The following is a 16,869-nucleotide window of genomic DNA, read 5'->3' on the forward strand; positions in this document are numbered from 1 at the left end:
ACAAATGCCATGAAACTGGAGAGAGTGACATTTCTTCATGTAGTTTAGGCACAAAAGTACATTATTAATGTTGCCTTGAAAACAAGCAAATAATTTCAATTTATTTAAGGCTCCTTTTACTAAGGTGCGTTAGGACCTTAATAGCGCGTGCAAAAATTGCCATACGCACTAGACCTTAACGCCAGCATTGAGCTGGCGTTATTCTAGAAGCGTACCGCGCGGTAATTTCGTGCGTGCGCTAAAAATGCTAGCGCACCTTAGTAAAAGGAGCCCTTAGCTTTCACCTTGAAGGATTGTTACCTTTTCTATAGCTGCTTGAAAAGCCTGTTTATATTCACTGCATGAAACGAACTTTGACTCGGCAGCGTCTGGTGCAGTGTCTCGTAGATGTGAGCTGTGTTGAAGTTTTAAATATTTTTTCAAGCACTGTATTTCATCCTCAAGCATCCTGTTAGGATCCATCTGCAAAACAAAATGTTTTGAAACTAATTCATGCAAGTATCAAACAAGTTTTCCGGAAGATACTACAGGACAAACTGTTGAAACCTTTTGAATTTCTGCTGGAATCCCACACAAAACCTGGGATTTTCCTCTTGTCTCCACCACCTCTTCCAGGAGACTGTTCTGGTTCATAGACAACGGCGCGAAAGACAAAGGCGCGCCCGGACAATTGAGCGCAGCGCGGAGGTGTGCGCCACTCAAAATTACTGTTTTTAGGGGCTCCGACAGGGGGTTTTGTTGGGGACCCCCCCCCACTTTACTTAATAGACATCGTGCCAGCGTTATGGGAGGTTTGGGGGGTTGTAACCCCCCACATTTTACTGTAAACTTAACTTTTTCCCTAAAAACAGGGAAAAAGTGAAGTTTTCAGTAAAATGTGGGGGGTTACAACCCCCCAAACCCCCCACAACGCCCCCACAACGCAGCGCGATGTCTATTAAGTAAAGTGGGGGGGTTCCCCCCACGCCCCCCCCCGTCGGAGCCCTAAAAACAGTAATTTTGAGCGGCGCGCGCCTCCGCGCTGCGCTCAATTGTCTGGGCGCGCCTTTGTCCCGGCGCGCTTTTAACCTGACACCGACTGTTCCACATATCTACCACCCTTTCTTTAAAAAAAGTATTTCCTTAGATTACTCCAGAGCTTATCACCTTTTAACATCATCCCATGCCCTCTCATTCCAGATCTTCCTTTTAAATGAGACTCGACTCATGCACATTTACATCATATAGGTATTTAAACATCTCTATCATATCTCCCCTCTGCTGCCTTTCCTCCAAAGTATACAGATTGAGATCTTTAAGTCTGTCCTCATACGCCTTATGATGAACACCATGCACCATTTTAGTAGCCTTCCTCTGGACTGACTCCATCCTTTTTATATCTTTCTGAAGGTGCAGTCTCCAGAATTGTACACATTCTAAATGAGATCTCACCAAAGTCTTACAAAGGGGCCTCAGTATCTCCTTTTTCCTACTGGCCATACCTCTCCCTATTCACCCTAGCTTTCGCCGTCACACCCAAGCCCCACTCTTTTTGTCATGAACATAAGTTCTTCACCCCCTAGACTGTACCGTTCCCTTGGGTTTTTGCAGCCCAAATGCATTTCTTAGCATTAAATCTTAGCTGCCAAATTTCAGACCATTCTTCAAGCTTCACTAGGTGTTTCTTCATGTTATTCATACCATCTAGGATGTCTACTCTATTACAGATTTTGGTATCATCTGCCAAGAAGCAAATATTACCCGACAGCCCTTCAGCAATATCATTTATAAAAATGTTAAAAAGAACAGGCCCAAGAATAAAACCTTGAGGCACACCACTGGTAACATCCCTTTCCTCAGAGCGATCTCCATTGATCATTACGCCTAGTGGCAGTTATTGTCCCAACCTGTCACTTTGGGATTTTATTAAGCCACAGTAGAACATCGGAGCCTTTAGCACTCTGGGCTGTGGTAGAAAATTCTACCGCAGCTTAATAAAAAGAGGACCTAAGTAAATGATTAATGTATGTTTAAAGAAGGTCACAAAAATGCAGGCATAATAGAAATGTTTTTGATAGGCAAATGCCTTACCCTGATACCTAGAGAAGGCAAGTGAAATGGCCATAGGGAACTTGTGAGAATTCAAGAAAAGTGGAGTGGAAATCGGATTAGATAGGATAAAAGATTTGCTGAAAGCCTGCAATTGCAGATTTTGGTCCAGAAAGGGCTGGGATCTAAAGGAGCTACAATAGAGGGAAAATCTGTGTCTCTCTCTATTCTGTGCTTAAGAGACATGGAAGGGGTTTTCCTCAGAATGCTGGAATAACTGCAGTTACAGGATTTGGCCAAAAGATGGCTGAGGCACCAAAAGAGTGAATACAGAGTAGGGTTGTCCAGAAAAACCTAAAGCTGAAAAAACTGTGCAAATTGAAATTTTTGCTAAGAATTCGATTGTGCTTGATCCGAAAATACATTTTTTTAATGTTTTGAAAGACCATTCTGAGGTTCCTCAAAACCACTAATTGCGTATATTTTTCTTAAAATTTGCTATTATTTTTGCTTAACAGAGCAAATTTCCTGGTATTACAGCTATACTTTTTATGTTTTCATACTCAGCAATTATACATTGATAAAAAGACATTTTATGCAAAATCTCTAGCAGTATTTTATTAAATGAACCTTCAATATCTGCACTTTATTGTGGAAAATGACAGAAATTTAACATACTTTGCTAATAGCTAAACACAAACACTTTGGTGTAGTCGTCTACCAATGTTGTTCCGAATACTCAAGTATTCATGCCCAGGTTCTGTAAATGGTGCTGTTATTAGCAGCTGCCTTAAAAATGGCCACCAATTGCACATCAATCATGCAACGGCGCCATTTATAGAACTGCAGCTACATGAAAAAGTAGGCACCAGAATTGTAGGCTGGGGTTTAAAAGGTCTAAATTTCTGGCATCTACTTTTCACATGAATTATGTCTACGGAGATGCCTTATGACACCTAACACCACTTCTGGTGTAAAACACGCCTACAGTGGCATTAGACATCATAGGGCACCTCCGTAGGTGCTTTTGAGACCTAAATGCCCTTTTTAGGGCTACATAGTTTTATTCCCTCCCTTATTGTTCTTTCCCTATATGTTCTCTCTTTTACTTGATAAATTGTAGTTCTACCCTTCTTTCCCTTTTTTTGGTTCCTGTTTGTTTTATATTGTTTTTAAATGTTTTTAACAATGATTATTGTTTTAACGGATGTATAGTTACCCCATACATATTTTTAACTTAATGTTCACCACCTAGAAGACCGATTGGGCAGTTTATAAAATTCCTAAATAAACTTGAAATTTGATAACAGCAGCCTTTTTGGAGGGGCCCTTAGGTGCCTCCATTTTTTAATAGCATTTTAACTGGTTCTAAATCTGTGCTGTCAATAAGTGCACTGATTACACCAATTAAACCCAGTTAAGTAAGGTAGCAGTAGGGTGCCAATCACAGCCTAACTTAGGGCGCTGTTTTTAGAATTGGGCCCTCAATGTCTTCTTGAGATAGTCAGGATAAAGCCTGTGATGCTGTTCAACTCCTTGCAACAAGGCCACACATTGCACTGGGTCTGTGGTGATGCCAGTAGCAAAGTCAGTGTTGTCACACTGAAGATGGTTGCCAACACTGCCAAGTGAGGTGTTACACTGATAACTGACTTTGCCACTGGCATCACCACAGACCTAGTGCAATGTGAGGCCTTGTAACAGGGAGTTGAACAACATCACAGGGTTTATCCTATCTCAAGAAGACAATGAAGGGCTGATTCTATAAGCAGCACCTAAATCGGCCGGTGCCTAGAAAAATGGTGCAGGCCACAAGTCAATCGTGATTAGTGGTGCCTATGTTAAAATGTAGGAGCCTGAAATGTAGGCCAGGATTCTAAGGGACTACATTTCAGGCACCTAAGGGGCTCATAATCAAAAGAGAAAAACGTCCAAATCTGGCCTAAGTCGGCACTTGGACGATCATCAGTCAAAAATGTCCAAGTGCCGATAATAAAAATGGGTTTTGGACGTATTTATTAACGACCAAGGCCTTCATAGTGCCACTGAATGACCATAGCTAAACGTGGCGTGTCAGGAGGAGTGTTGAGGGCAGGATTTGGGCGGGAGGTGGCAGGCTTAGACTTAGTCGTACTGCATGCTGTGACAAACCCAGCACCAGTACTAGTTCGGTCCCTAATAGGATCGGGTGCAGAAGAGCTGATCAGATTGATTCTGGCGCTCAACTTGAGGCTGACCTCCCTTGCCCCTATGATCAGAGCAGTAGTGATCTGGAGCAGAGGCAGGCAGACTGGCAACAGCAGCCTCCGGGCTTTAGGGCAGTTAGAGAAGCCACAAGGAATATAGCTGCATTAGATAAACCCAGGCAGAGAAAAGCTGCTTTAGAGCCAAAGCCCATCCCCCGCTACAGGCTGAAGGGGATTGGCTCTGAGCTGTTTAAAAGCAGGCTGAGACAAGCAGCAGGAGGAGGAGGAGGAGCGAGTGACCAGGGTGAGTCACTCCCACAGCCTAAGGCAGGTGAGGAGCTGTGGAGCAGAGCAGGAGAGACAATCGTGCCAGATTGACCCATGCAGGATTTGGAAGAAATCCTTCCCACTTCAAACTTCCAGATTCCAGACCGTGTGGAAAGCATGGAGGTACAAGTAGCTGGCCCTATGTTAGAGAGCCAGACAGAATGTATGGAAACTGAATGAAGAAAGTGAGTAACTGGGAAACCATTAGTGGTTTGTGGGGTTTTTTCCCTTTTGCCTATGTTTTTCTGCTGTGCAAACAAGCCTGAAGAATGTGAGATAGGTTTGGGCTTTATGAGTATTTTTGGGTTAAGAATAACACTTACCTGAATCCTAAACTATGGAAGTGATTTAAAGTCAAGTTTGGAAACAAGAAGCTCAAGATAGAACATTTTAAGTTTGTGTTTTGAACTTTAGAAATCCTGCTGTGGCTCCCGTTCCTGAAGAGCTAATTAGCTTATCTCCCTCAGCTGTTTGTTTTGCCTGCACAGGGAGCTGAGGGAAAAGCTGATCCGTTTGCAAGAGCTATATTGCCTAAAGAGTTTTGGGTTAATTTGGATTTACAGCAAAGGTTTATTTCAAACTTTATTTGGCTGCTGAAATCTGCTGTTACATGCCTTTGATATTAATGCTGAGAGAAAGTTTGAATTATGAGTGAACACCAGTGTAAAGCAGTCCTGAGTCAGAGCACATGACCTCAGGAATAATCAACTACAGGAGATTGCTGTTTTGTGATATCTTTATTTTACAATTGACTTTATTTTTGAATGAAATGCAAAAGTGATTTTTGTTTTATGCTGCATCTTTTTGACCTCTGGGTCAGAATAAACATCATATTCCTATTTGAAGAACTTGGTTTCACTGGTGATATTTGGAAACTCTTTGCTTGCCTTGTCTCTCATAGGCCTAGGTGGTCGCCTAGAGCCACCTGAAAAGTCCTGAAGGTACCCCTGGTTAGAGGGGACACGCCAGAATCCTTGTGTTTGTCACACGACAGCCCGCCGCTGCAGAGGGTTTGTGACAATGTATAACCAAAAGTTATACAGCACAGAATCGACGGAACTTGGATGTTGTGACTTAAACCATTTAAAACATGGTCTAAGTCACAAAAGCCCACCTAAAGTGACCAGATAAGCACTGCAAACACATAATACAGACCTCCACACACTACCCCAGTGATCACTGACTCCACCCATAAAAATATTAATCACAACTTGAAAATTGTGCCTCCAGAACATCATCACCTGGCAGCCTGGCATAAGACAGCCTAGTTGTGCTCCACAGAGGTGTCTTAAGCCATCTTGGGGGTGGGTTAGGTACCCATGGAGAGGAGGACCCATGCCCATAAGCCCCTGTAATAACTGCATTGATATTGAAACATATGCACTTCCCTATACACCCCCAAAACCTTTTTTTACTGGCATATAAGTAGCTCCTGCAGGCATAAGGGCTATTGGGGTGGGAGATAAGTGGGTCTAGGGGATTCTGGAGGTGGTTTTGGGGGCTCACCATGACCTATAAGGGAGTGAGATGAAGACATGGCACCCTTTTTGTAAAGTTCACAGAAATGCCCTGTAAGGTACCCCACTATATAAGTGTCATGTCTGGGTGTTCAGTCCTCCCACGTTTTTGACTTGGACGAAAAGTTGGACGAAAATGTGGTATAAAGATGAACGATTTAGCGACTTGGATAATCAGATCGGCAAGATGTATATTTAAACGATTTTTGAAACGAAAAAAAATTTTGACATATTTTTTGAAAATGTGTCCTAAGCTGTTTTTTTTTTTTTACTTTGGACGACTTGCGACTTAGACGAAAACGGACTTAGACATTCTTTAGATTATGCCCCTCCACATTTTTGGAGAATTATACTTAGTGGCACCTAAGTCACGTCTGCCCATAGAAATGCCCACTTAGGCATTAGGCACCACTAAGCGCCATGTGCTAGGCGCTTATCTTTTATAGAATCAGATAGGCGCCTATTGCCCAATTAAAGTTTTTTGCCCTAATTATTGAGGCTATTAAGGGTATTTTGCCAATTAACCTCTCACCCTTTTACTAAGATGTGACAGCGGTTTTTACTGCAGCCCGGTGCACTAAATGCTCCAATGCTGCTTTGACGGTCATAGAATTCCTATGAGCATCAAAGCAGTGTTGGAGCATTTAGTGCCCTGGACCATGGTAAAAATCTCCATCGTGGCTTAGTAAAAAAGAGCCTAAGTTAGTTGCCCTTTATAGAATCAGCCCCTGAATGCTTCAGTGTACATGTTTAGCTATTAGCGAGGTATGATAAATTTCTGTTATTGTCAACAACAAAGTGCAGATATTGAAGGTTCATTTAATAAAATACTGCTAGATATTTTGCATAAAATGTCTAGCTATCAATATATAATTGTGGAGTATGAAAACATAAAAGTTATAGCTATAATACCAAGAAATTTACTCCATTAAGCAAAAATAACAGCAAATTTTAAGAAAAATGGAGCTTTATATAATCAGTGACTTTGAGTGACTTCATGATGGGCTTTAAAAAATTTTTTAAATTATTTTCCAATCAAGCACAAGTTCATGGGGAAAAACTTCAATTTGCACAAATTTTCCAACTTTAGGTTTTTCTGGACAACCCTAATACAGACCCCTCCCCTTTTTACTAAACTGAGGTAGAGATGCTAACGCGGCCCAGAGCGTTAAGTTCGCCAATGCTGCTCTGATGCTCGGAGCAGCATCTGAGCATTTAGCGCCCTGGGCTACGCTAGATACCCCTACCATGGTTTAGTAAACAGGGAGAGAATAATTTTGTGAAACCTGTCAGCAAAGTGCAGGTCATAGATCACAGAGGCCTGGAAAATTATAAGAGTTAAATTTACAGAAGTGTTTGTTTTTTTTTAATTTTCCTAGGAAGAAAGAAAGGAAATCTCACCCACTAAAAGCTATCCAGCTCAGGTAGAGGCACCCAGTGTCACACATTCAAGGGACTGAAGAGCTCACCCAGAGGGTTCTTTCCATGTCAGGCTGTGGATCCGGGGAACTTACTGAGGGGTATTATATTTGCCATTGTGTATGGATCTATTATAGATCTGAAGTGGTCGCCAGTGTTCTGGGTTCCCTAACTGAAGCCTTCTAATGTTTTCAAACTACAGAGAATGAGCAAGAACGGCTGGTTTTAAAACAGAAGTAGAATATGAAGAAGCATCATCTGAGAGAATCTGAAGTATGAGGCAAAGAATTTTAAACTTTACTGTCCAATAAAATGGCAGCCAGTTAAAGGATAACAGTTTCAGACTAATATGGTCAAATCAAGATAATAAGGTCAAAAGTCTAGCTGTTGAATTTTGAACTAGCTCTAATGCCTTCAACATTATCTGTGTTAGCCCTACAAAAAGAGAGAGAATTCTAAAATCAGATATTAAAAGAATCAAAGTTAATTTTCTATAAAACCATAAATGAAAATAAAAAGTATGCATCAGATCCCTAAGATACAGCTTCTCGGACAGAGAAAGAAGGGAATCTAAAACGACCTCCAGACTTAATTTGTGTTTCTTTTTAATTCTGGCAGACCCAGGGTATACCAAGGGGCAACACTACTATGACACTGAGTACAGTGGACTCAGTTAACCGGCATCCATGGGGCTTGATAGATGCCGGATATATGTAGTTTCTGGTTGCTTAAGAGTCACTATTAAAAATAGGCCTAACTATGCCATACCATAAACTGTTCCAGACAAACTACCGGACATGTGGTAGGCAAAGCATGGGTGTAATTAGGTGTGGCATGCCACGTTTACATTTAAATTTCTGCCTAAAATTGATTTTATTTTCATTTTTATTTAAAGTATTGCAGTATTTTTTAGATGTTTTTTTCTGGTTACTTGAGAGTTTTGGTTAACAGAGTTCCAATTAACAGAGAATCTACTGTACTGTATATTTTAGCTTTTCATTTCACCTAAATTATGCTATGATTAGATGTTATATTTTAATAGCTTTTATTTTTAAGTGAATTTTAGATTTTATGCATTATTTTTTTTATTGTTTTTCTTCTTACAATTGTTATCTCCTCTTGAAATATAGGGTATATAGCAGGTTATAAATCTTTGTATTAAATTAAATCTGTCTAACATAGACTTGTTGGCTTCCAGCTGTATTCAGAAGATAATTTAAGATCTTGTCTCTGGTTTTTGAGACCATGCTATATCAGAGACCAAAGCAGCTAACTGTCTTCAGAATTACATTGCAGGCTGGCATCTATGGATTTTTCAGCCTTGAAGGACATTAGGCCGGTTGGTTGATGGGACTTGAAAAATATGCAAAAGTATGAGAGGCCGCTGAAAAGTTCTCAGCCCAACCAAGAAGAGAATGATGAGGAGCCATGAAACTTACAAGTTTTCCACACTTTTCTTGACACTTTTCATTCTCTTCTTGGTTGAGCTGAGAACTTTTCAGCGGACCCTCCTATTTGGGTCCCCCCCCCCAACCCACCCCAAAAAAAAAACACATACAAAAACAAATTAAAGCTTGACTATTTACCATGATTTTTGCAGAATTAGATTTTCTGAGAATAACACCAGAATTAATTCCTTTGTTTTTATGCTGTTTGTGCCTGAGTCTCTGGTTGGTTCCTGGTTTCATTTTGCCATGTTTGCTGGGAGACCTCTGTTCTGTCCTGGTTTGTTATTTTACTATTTCTATTTTTACGTCAGCTTTTGTTAGTCTGTCTGTTGAGGCAATATCTGTATTATATTTTATTATTTGTCATGTATTTTGCCCACAGCTGTATTTTGCACACATTGGGAGTATGCTAAATCTAAGCAAATAAATATTGGCTGGACTGTTCCTTGCCACGACACACCTCCAGTCCTACTGAATGCAAACAGACAGGAGTAAGCCATCTGCCAGTTGGAAACAGGCAGCACACACAAATGTGAGCACATGTGCCATCTACACCTTTGCAAATATAAGCTGCAGGGAGCAAGCTGGTTAGGCTGCTTTTGTGCAGTGTGAATGAGGCAACAAGACCAACAAGCAAGTTGCTGAGCTCGATAATCATAAGAACATAAGAACATAAGCAGTGCCTCTGCCGGGTCAGACCAGAGGTCCATCCCGCCCAGCAGTCCGCCCCCGCGGCGGCCCAACAGGTCATGACCTGCCTTAATCACCAGAAGGGGCCCCCTTGCCCCCTAGGTTTCTCATCGAAGTCCTATGTTCCCATCAATGTCCTAACCCTCCGGCCTTGCACCTGCACGACCTGGTGAGCTGTCTATACTTATGCAACACCCCAGCACCTCCCTCAGTACCCCACGATCCCCTTTTCCCTGAGGAATCTGTCCAATCCCTGTTTGAATCCCTGTACTGTACTCTGCCGGATCACTTCCTCCGGGAGCGCATTCCATTTGTCCACGACCCTTTGGGTGAAGAAAAACTTCCTTGCATTTGATTTGAACCTATCTCCCTTCAGTTTCTCTGAGTGCCCCCCCGTACCTGTCGTCCCTTTTAGTCTGAAGAACCTGTCCCTGTCCACCCTCTCTATGCCCCTAAGTATTTTGAAGGTCTCTATCATATCCCCCCTGAGCCTCCTCTTTTCCAGAGAGAAGAGCCCCAGTTTATCCAGCCTCTCAGCATATGGGCAGTTTTCCAGCCCTCTTACCAGTTTCGTTGCCCTCCTTTGGACTCTCAAGAACTGCCCAATCCCATCCAAGAAAGTCTAGAGGTCTGCCACATATGATGTGTTCCCCCCATCTTCTCTGCCAAACTGGTTGCCTGGTGGCACTGTACACTAGCAGTTCCTAAACCTGTCCTGGGGGAACTTCAGCCAGTCACATTTTCAATGAATTTTCATGAGACTGATTTGTATGCACTGCCTCCACCTCATGCAAATTTCTCTCATTTGTATTCAGTGTGTATATAAAACACAACAAAAAATTTTAGTGATATACCACATTACACCGTCAAGTTCGATGCGGTTAACAGGGGTAAGATTTTATTATTATTATTATTTTTTTTAATTCTTTATTCATTTTTTTAAAACTTTCAATAAGTGCACTTGACACTTTAACATCACTTAATATTCCATCAAAAACTAATACACATAAAATATCCCCTCCCCTTATACCCTCAATTGTATTTAAACATAAGAAAACATAATATAACATATCCCTCCCCCCTCCCCCACCTTGGACCTGTATAAATAAATGGCAAAAAACAATATTCATTCTGTACAGTAATTTGTTAATGGCCCCCAAACATCCTTAAATTTCCTAAAATGCCCCTGCTGTATAGCAATTACTCGTTCCATTTTAAAGATGTGGCACAAGGTAAGATTTAAAAAGCAAAAAAAAAAAAACAACAGGGGTAAGATAGAGGATCATACATAAGAGGGGAAGGCACAACAACAAGTAACATAGCTAACTAGCTGGGGTTCCTCCAGAACTAACTGGCTGGGGTTCCTCCAGAACAGATTTGGGAACCGCTGCTATACACATTGCAGGAAGGCCATAAGACTATCAGGAAGAGGGAAAAATAGCTATCCCAAACAATTCATTTCAATGCAAACATTCTAGGGCTCTTTGCTCAACTGGCAGCAATCCAGTCTCATTGTTCAACAGCAGTCTCAGAGTTTACAGCTCTTATTATTAAAAGAAAGGTTAATTAGTGACTTTCTTTTACACAGTATTATATCCAAGTGTGTTGCCTGGAAGATCAGTGGAAAGTTTCTAAGGAGAACAGCAGGACATTTTGCAAAGCGTATTGCCTTGCTAATGCAATTGTCATGTGCACTTCAGACACCACCTACCTCCAGGGTAAGGGTGGTATAAATCACACTCTGAATAATATTTAATATTGCAATGACAAACAGCCTTCAGGAAACAGTGACTTATGAAAGGAGATTGCTAATGTTTGCTGCACAAGAATTTTAACCTTTTCCTTTTTATATAAAGTTAGTACGCCAAGGTCTTAACCATGGTTGGAGGTATTATGAGGATTTAAAGTGGTTTGTTGTAATCCCCCATGACCATCTGTTATTTTTTTTTTTTTAATAATTCTTTATTCATTTTCACAAATTACATTAAGTGTTAATATTTTCATTCACAGTAAATCTGTTAGTTTTTTGCTGCTCCAGTGTCATTAGCATTGGCTGGGGGGGGGGGGAGGACATGTTCTGATGTGACACACTGGGAATAAGGAAGTGTTAGTTAAAATTGTTCTTCATTTTAAATATTCTGTTTTTTCTTTTTTCTTTTTTTTTTTTTACACTACAAATAAGATATATGCAGTGTGCATGGGAATTTGTTCTTTTTTTTTTTTTTCAAACTATAGTCCAGCCCCCAACAGTCTGAGGGACCGTGAACTGGCCCCCTGTTTAAAATGTTTGAGCACCTCTCCTTTAAAATCATGAGTGCTCGAGACTTGTGTGGTTAAGGCAGAGCATACAGGAATGGGGCAGGGATAGGGACAGCGACAAAACTCACGGGGACGGGATGAGGACATTGAGTTCCTGTGGGAACAAGGAAAAACTTGTCCCCGTGTCATCCTCTATTTTGCAGCTTACATATATATGAGCCATCTTACAAACCTATATGACCATATGCTACTAACTACAGAGCCCACAATTTTCTTTGGTTTCAATCTGAAGAGGAAATTAAACAATAGGAGACTGGGAAGGATTCCTAATCCTTCATGTAAAGGGCTGGCAACCTACACATGCCAAGGGGCAGCTGTAAATCTTTTGATGTGAAATAGTAAGTGACTCCAAACAACCAAGGACAACACAGATGACCTGTGTTCCACTAAAACTAAGAATATTCAAAACCAAAACAACAAGGAGTGGAACAATGGTTTCTGGATGTAACAGAAAAAATTAAAAGCAATGTTTATTAATTATAAATCATATTAAAACATTTAAAATCATTTGATAAAAACCACACATATACATGATAAAAGCTAATGGTCAGTAACAAGAGTAGTCCAAGATACAGTCCGATTGGCTTAAAAAAGATAAATGCCAAAAGTGGCCCTTTAGGCTTCATAGGCCAAAAGGATAAATGTCCAATACAGTCTAAAAGCTTGAGCCAACAAGTGCCATGCTAGGACCCAACATGGTCCATGTTTTGGCTGGCCTTCTTCAGGGGTCCTAATGATGCAGATTTGCTATCCAACTATATGGAAGATCAAAACCCAAATTCCAATGGACTAAAGAATATTTTCAATAGCTTCACGGTCAAAAGACCTTGTTAAAACATGTTCATTGCACAATTTTAAGGTCTTGGAGAAGCCTGTGAAAAAGACATTTGTCAAAATATCCGTGACTTAAAGGATTTGACGAGAGTAATAGCAGGTCATACACATGTATTCCCTTTCTGAAATAGGAAATACACGTGCAGATTCATAACCTGACCAGTCCATGCCTGAACTACACCCCCATCACGCCTCCTACATGTGGATCTCATTTACTGTGTAAATGTCAGGATTTACATGTGTAAATCACAATTAACACTTCTGAAATAATGGCCATAAAGCTTGGTAAAAATATCCAGCTGAATATCAGTATACAAGTCATGTACACACTAGAGCATATTATTCCCAGCTGCGCTTGTGCCAAGACATAGGTCATAGGAGTCGCTTGAAAACTAAGCACATGGTGTCTGTCTTTACTTTGTATAATTAGAGGGGCATTTTTGACAGATACTTCAAGCCAGAATAGGGACATCCTGCTCAAAACATCCCTAAAAATACTATCTCAGCCATTTTCGAACAGAAAGGCGTTCTTCCACTGAAAACATCCAAAATGAACAATTTCCCCAAATGAAATGTCCAAAATATGAATGCCAATAAAAAGCAGAACTAAAATCATCTGCTGGTATCATTTGTGCAAAAATGGCCATTCAGACATCCCTGCAGGGCAGAGGGGCAGCCTAATGGTCAGTGCAGTGGACCTTAAACAGTGGGGAAAAAAAACAAAAGGAATTGACCCCAAAATATCCATAAAGAAGAAAATCCAGAGAAAACAAAAAAAAAAAAAAACCTCTGTGGAGTGACGATGTTCCTAAATGGACTTTATTTGAAAGTGTCAAAGTTCCAAAGGTACACTGAAATCATCCACATAAAATAATTCCATCCACATAAAAATAAATCATCCACATAAGAGCCTTAAAAGACCTAGTCCGCTAGGGATACAGGACCCAACACGGTCTGCGTTTCGACAAAAAGTCTTCTTCAGGGGTCCCTGGGGGTCCTATAAAGGTGAGTATGTGGGAAACAATTGTGTGGTGAGCCGGAAGTGAGACACTGCTCTTATGTGGATGATTTATTTTTATGTGGATGGAATTATTTTATGTAGATGATTTCAGTGTACCTTTGGAACTTTGACACTTTCAAATAAAGTCCATTTAGGAATATCGTCACTCCATAGAGGTTTTTTTTGGTTTTCTCTTAAACAGTGGGATCAGGTACAAATCCCATCTCAATTCTGTTATATGTTGTTGTGAGCCCTCCAGGAACAGATAAAAACCTACTGTACCTAAAGGTACATCTCTACAATAGCCATCAAGCTTGCAGGTGTCATAAATTCAGGTACCAACTAACTCCTCCACCAATTGGGGACTAACCTCAAATATAATAATAGCTCCAAGTAGCTGCACCATCACATTACAAAAGAAGTTATTATATTTTAGTTCTTATTTTTTAATATTGAAAAATATTTTAACATTTGTAATATATTACCCATAATTAATTACAAACACAATATGCAATTATAAAGACCAAATATAAGATCAGCATCAAGAACCCCCCCTCAATCAAATCACCCATGTGATCATCGCTAATCACTTAACCCCCTCTTTTACTAAGCTGTGCTAACCGATCAGCATGCACTAATCAAATTAGCATGCGATAAACGCTAATGCATCCATAGACTAATATGCATGCATTAGCGTTTAGCGCACGCTAATCGGTTTGCGCACCTTAGTAAAAGAGGGCCTTAGCCTCTAAAAATGTCCATTATCCACTATATATCGTCAATTAAACCAGATCGCTTGTATAATTCTTCTTCCTAAGCAGGCAGATGATCTATTTTCACTGAATAACTCTCCTCTGAATCTTTTACCATCTTTGTAGAATAACAGGCAGTCAGCCCGACACAGAACTGTTTCGCTATGAAGCATGTTCAGGAGCTATAACTAACCCCATGTTAAAATGCAATATTTAATGTCAAGGAAATACAATATAATGTAATCTTTATTTATATACCGCCAATAACTCATGGAAGCTGACAGCGGTTTACAAAAATAAATGATCTAATACAACATTATAAAACAGGTTATCTTAAAATTATATCTTTTTAAGTACAAATTCTTCAAACAGGTGGAGGGGCATAATCGAAAGAAACGTCCAAGTCTGTTTTTGTCTAAGTCGCAAGTCGTCCAAAGTAAAAAAACAGCTTAGGACACATTTTCGAAAAAATACGTCCAAATTTTTTTTTGTTTCGAAAATCGTCTAACTATACATCCTGACAATCTGATTGTCCAAGTCGCTAAATTGTCCATCTTTATACCACATTTTCGTCCAACTTTTTGTCAAAGTCAAAAACGCTTAGAACAAGCCCTTTTGGACGTGGGAGGGGTCTGCAAAGTGATGGACTGAACACCCAGACATGGCACCTAAATAGTGGGGTGCCTTACAGGGCACTGCTGTGAACTTCACACAAAGAGTGCCATGTCATCATCTCACTATAGCTCCCATATAGGTCACAGTGAGCCCCCCCAAACCACCTCCAGAATCCCCTAGACCCACTTATCTACCACCACAATAGCCCTAATGGCTGCAGGAGCCACTTATATGCCAGTAAAAAAGGGTTTGGGGGTGTATAGAGGAGTGCACATGTTTAAGTATCAATGCAGTGATAACAGGGGCTTATGGGCATGGGTCCTCCTCTCCATGAGTCCCTAACCCACCCCCATGGCTTAAGCCGTCTCTGCGCTGGACAATTATGCTTTCCTATGCCAGGCTGCCAGGTGATGGTCTGGAGGCTGAATTTTAAAGGTGTGATTACGATTTTTATGGGGTGGGGGTGGGTCGTTGATCACTGGGGTAGTGTGTGGGGGTCTGTTTTATGTGTTTGCAGTGCTTATCTGGTGACTTTAAGTGGGTTTTTGTGACTTAGGCCATGTTTACATGTTCCGTCTAGGCTCTGTTGTAAAACTTTCGGTTATACATGCTGTACGACTAAGTCTAAGCCAGCCCACATCCCGCCGAAGTCCCGCCCTCGACACTCCTCCTGAAATGCCCCATTTAGCTTTGGTCGTTCTGTGGCACTATGAAGGCCTAGGTCGTTTAGAAATACGTCCAAAACCCGATTTTATTTTCGGCACTTGGACATTTTTGACTTATGATCGTCCAAGTGCCGACTTAGGCCGGTTTTTGGACGTTTTTCTCTTTCGATTATGAGCCCCATTGGTCTTTAAATCTTTTTTGAAACTCTTAAAGTTAACTGATTCTGCAAGGAACAGTTTTCCACAATTTGGCTGTTTGATAAGCTCAGGTTGAGTTGAAAATCCAGGTGTATTTTATATGTTTAATATCAGGAAAACGAAAGGTATGGTTTTGCCTTAAATTTAAAGTTGACTTTTTGGATAATTTAAAAAGTTGAGGTATATAATCTGAAGTGTCCCCAAAGTGAGTTTTGAACAATATACAAAAGCATTTATAATGCATCCTAGCTTCTACTAGTAGCCAGTGCAGCTCTAGTGGATATGGGGGTGATCCTTTTTCAGACTGATAATTAGTCTTATAGCTGTATTTTGAAGGGTTTGAGTTTTTTTTATTATTGACTTAGGACACTCTAAAAATGTAACATTGCAATAGTCCAAATGCAGTGTGCTGTTAGGTACATTTTCAGAATGCCCCCCGTACAGCTGCTGCACAGAAATGTTCTTTAGTAAAAGTTGAGTATTCATAATTAGCGCAAATAAGGTGATCTTAACTACACTACATTCTCTGCCTAAAACCTGCCCATTCCCTTCCCCATAGCATGGCTTGCAGCTAGTGTGCAACTTAGTGCATGCAGCCATGCCAGCACTATAACAGTTACAATGCTTATGCGCTAACAGTAAGCACTAAATGGGAGCCCGAGACCCCTGTGTCGATGGGTGGAATATAACACGGGGCTGGTAGGCCTTTGTGTCGTCCATTGGCTGGGGTGGGGTAATAGGTAGGGAAGGACAGGATAGGTTAGAGGGTCTGTCAGGCAGTGTAGTTTAAATTTGGTTGGTGGGAAGGTGGGGCCGAAGTTATTAAGGAAGGGAAGTGGGAGAACTCATCCTCTTCAGGGTCCTCCAGGGC

At 40.8% G+C, this 16,869-nt stretch overlaps 1 protein-coding gene across 2 annotated transcripts in view; it reads right to left on the reverse strand.

Moving 5' to 3' along the window:
- Positions 1 to 16,869, reverse strand: part of TNFSF11 (TNF superfamily member 11) — a 260,427-nt gene that overhangs the window by 86,514 nt on the left and 157,044 nt on the right. For both annotated transcript variants that reach the window (XM_033947655.1, XM_033947654.1), the window contains exon 2: positions 301 to 462. In XM_033947655.1, coding sequence (XP_033803546.1) covers positions 301 to 462 — 162 coding nt within the window. The remainder of the gene's footprint in view (positions 1 to 300; positions 463 to 16,869) is intronic.

The sequence above is a fragment of the Geotrypetes seraphini genome, chromosome 6 (genome assembly GCF_902459505.1).
Source record: "Geotrypetes seraphini chromosome 6, aGeoSer1.1, whole genome shotgun sequence".
Lineage (NCBI taxonomy): Eukaryota > Metazoa > Chordata > Amphibia > Gymnophiona > Dermophiidae > Geotrypetes > Geotrypetes seraphini.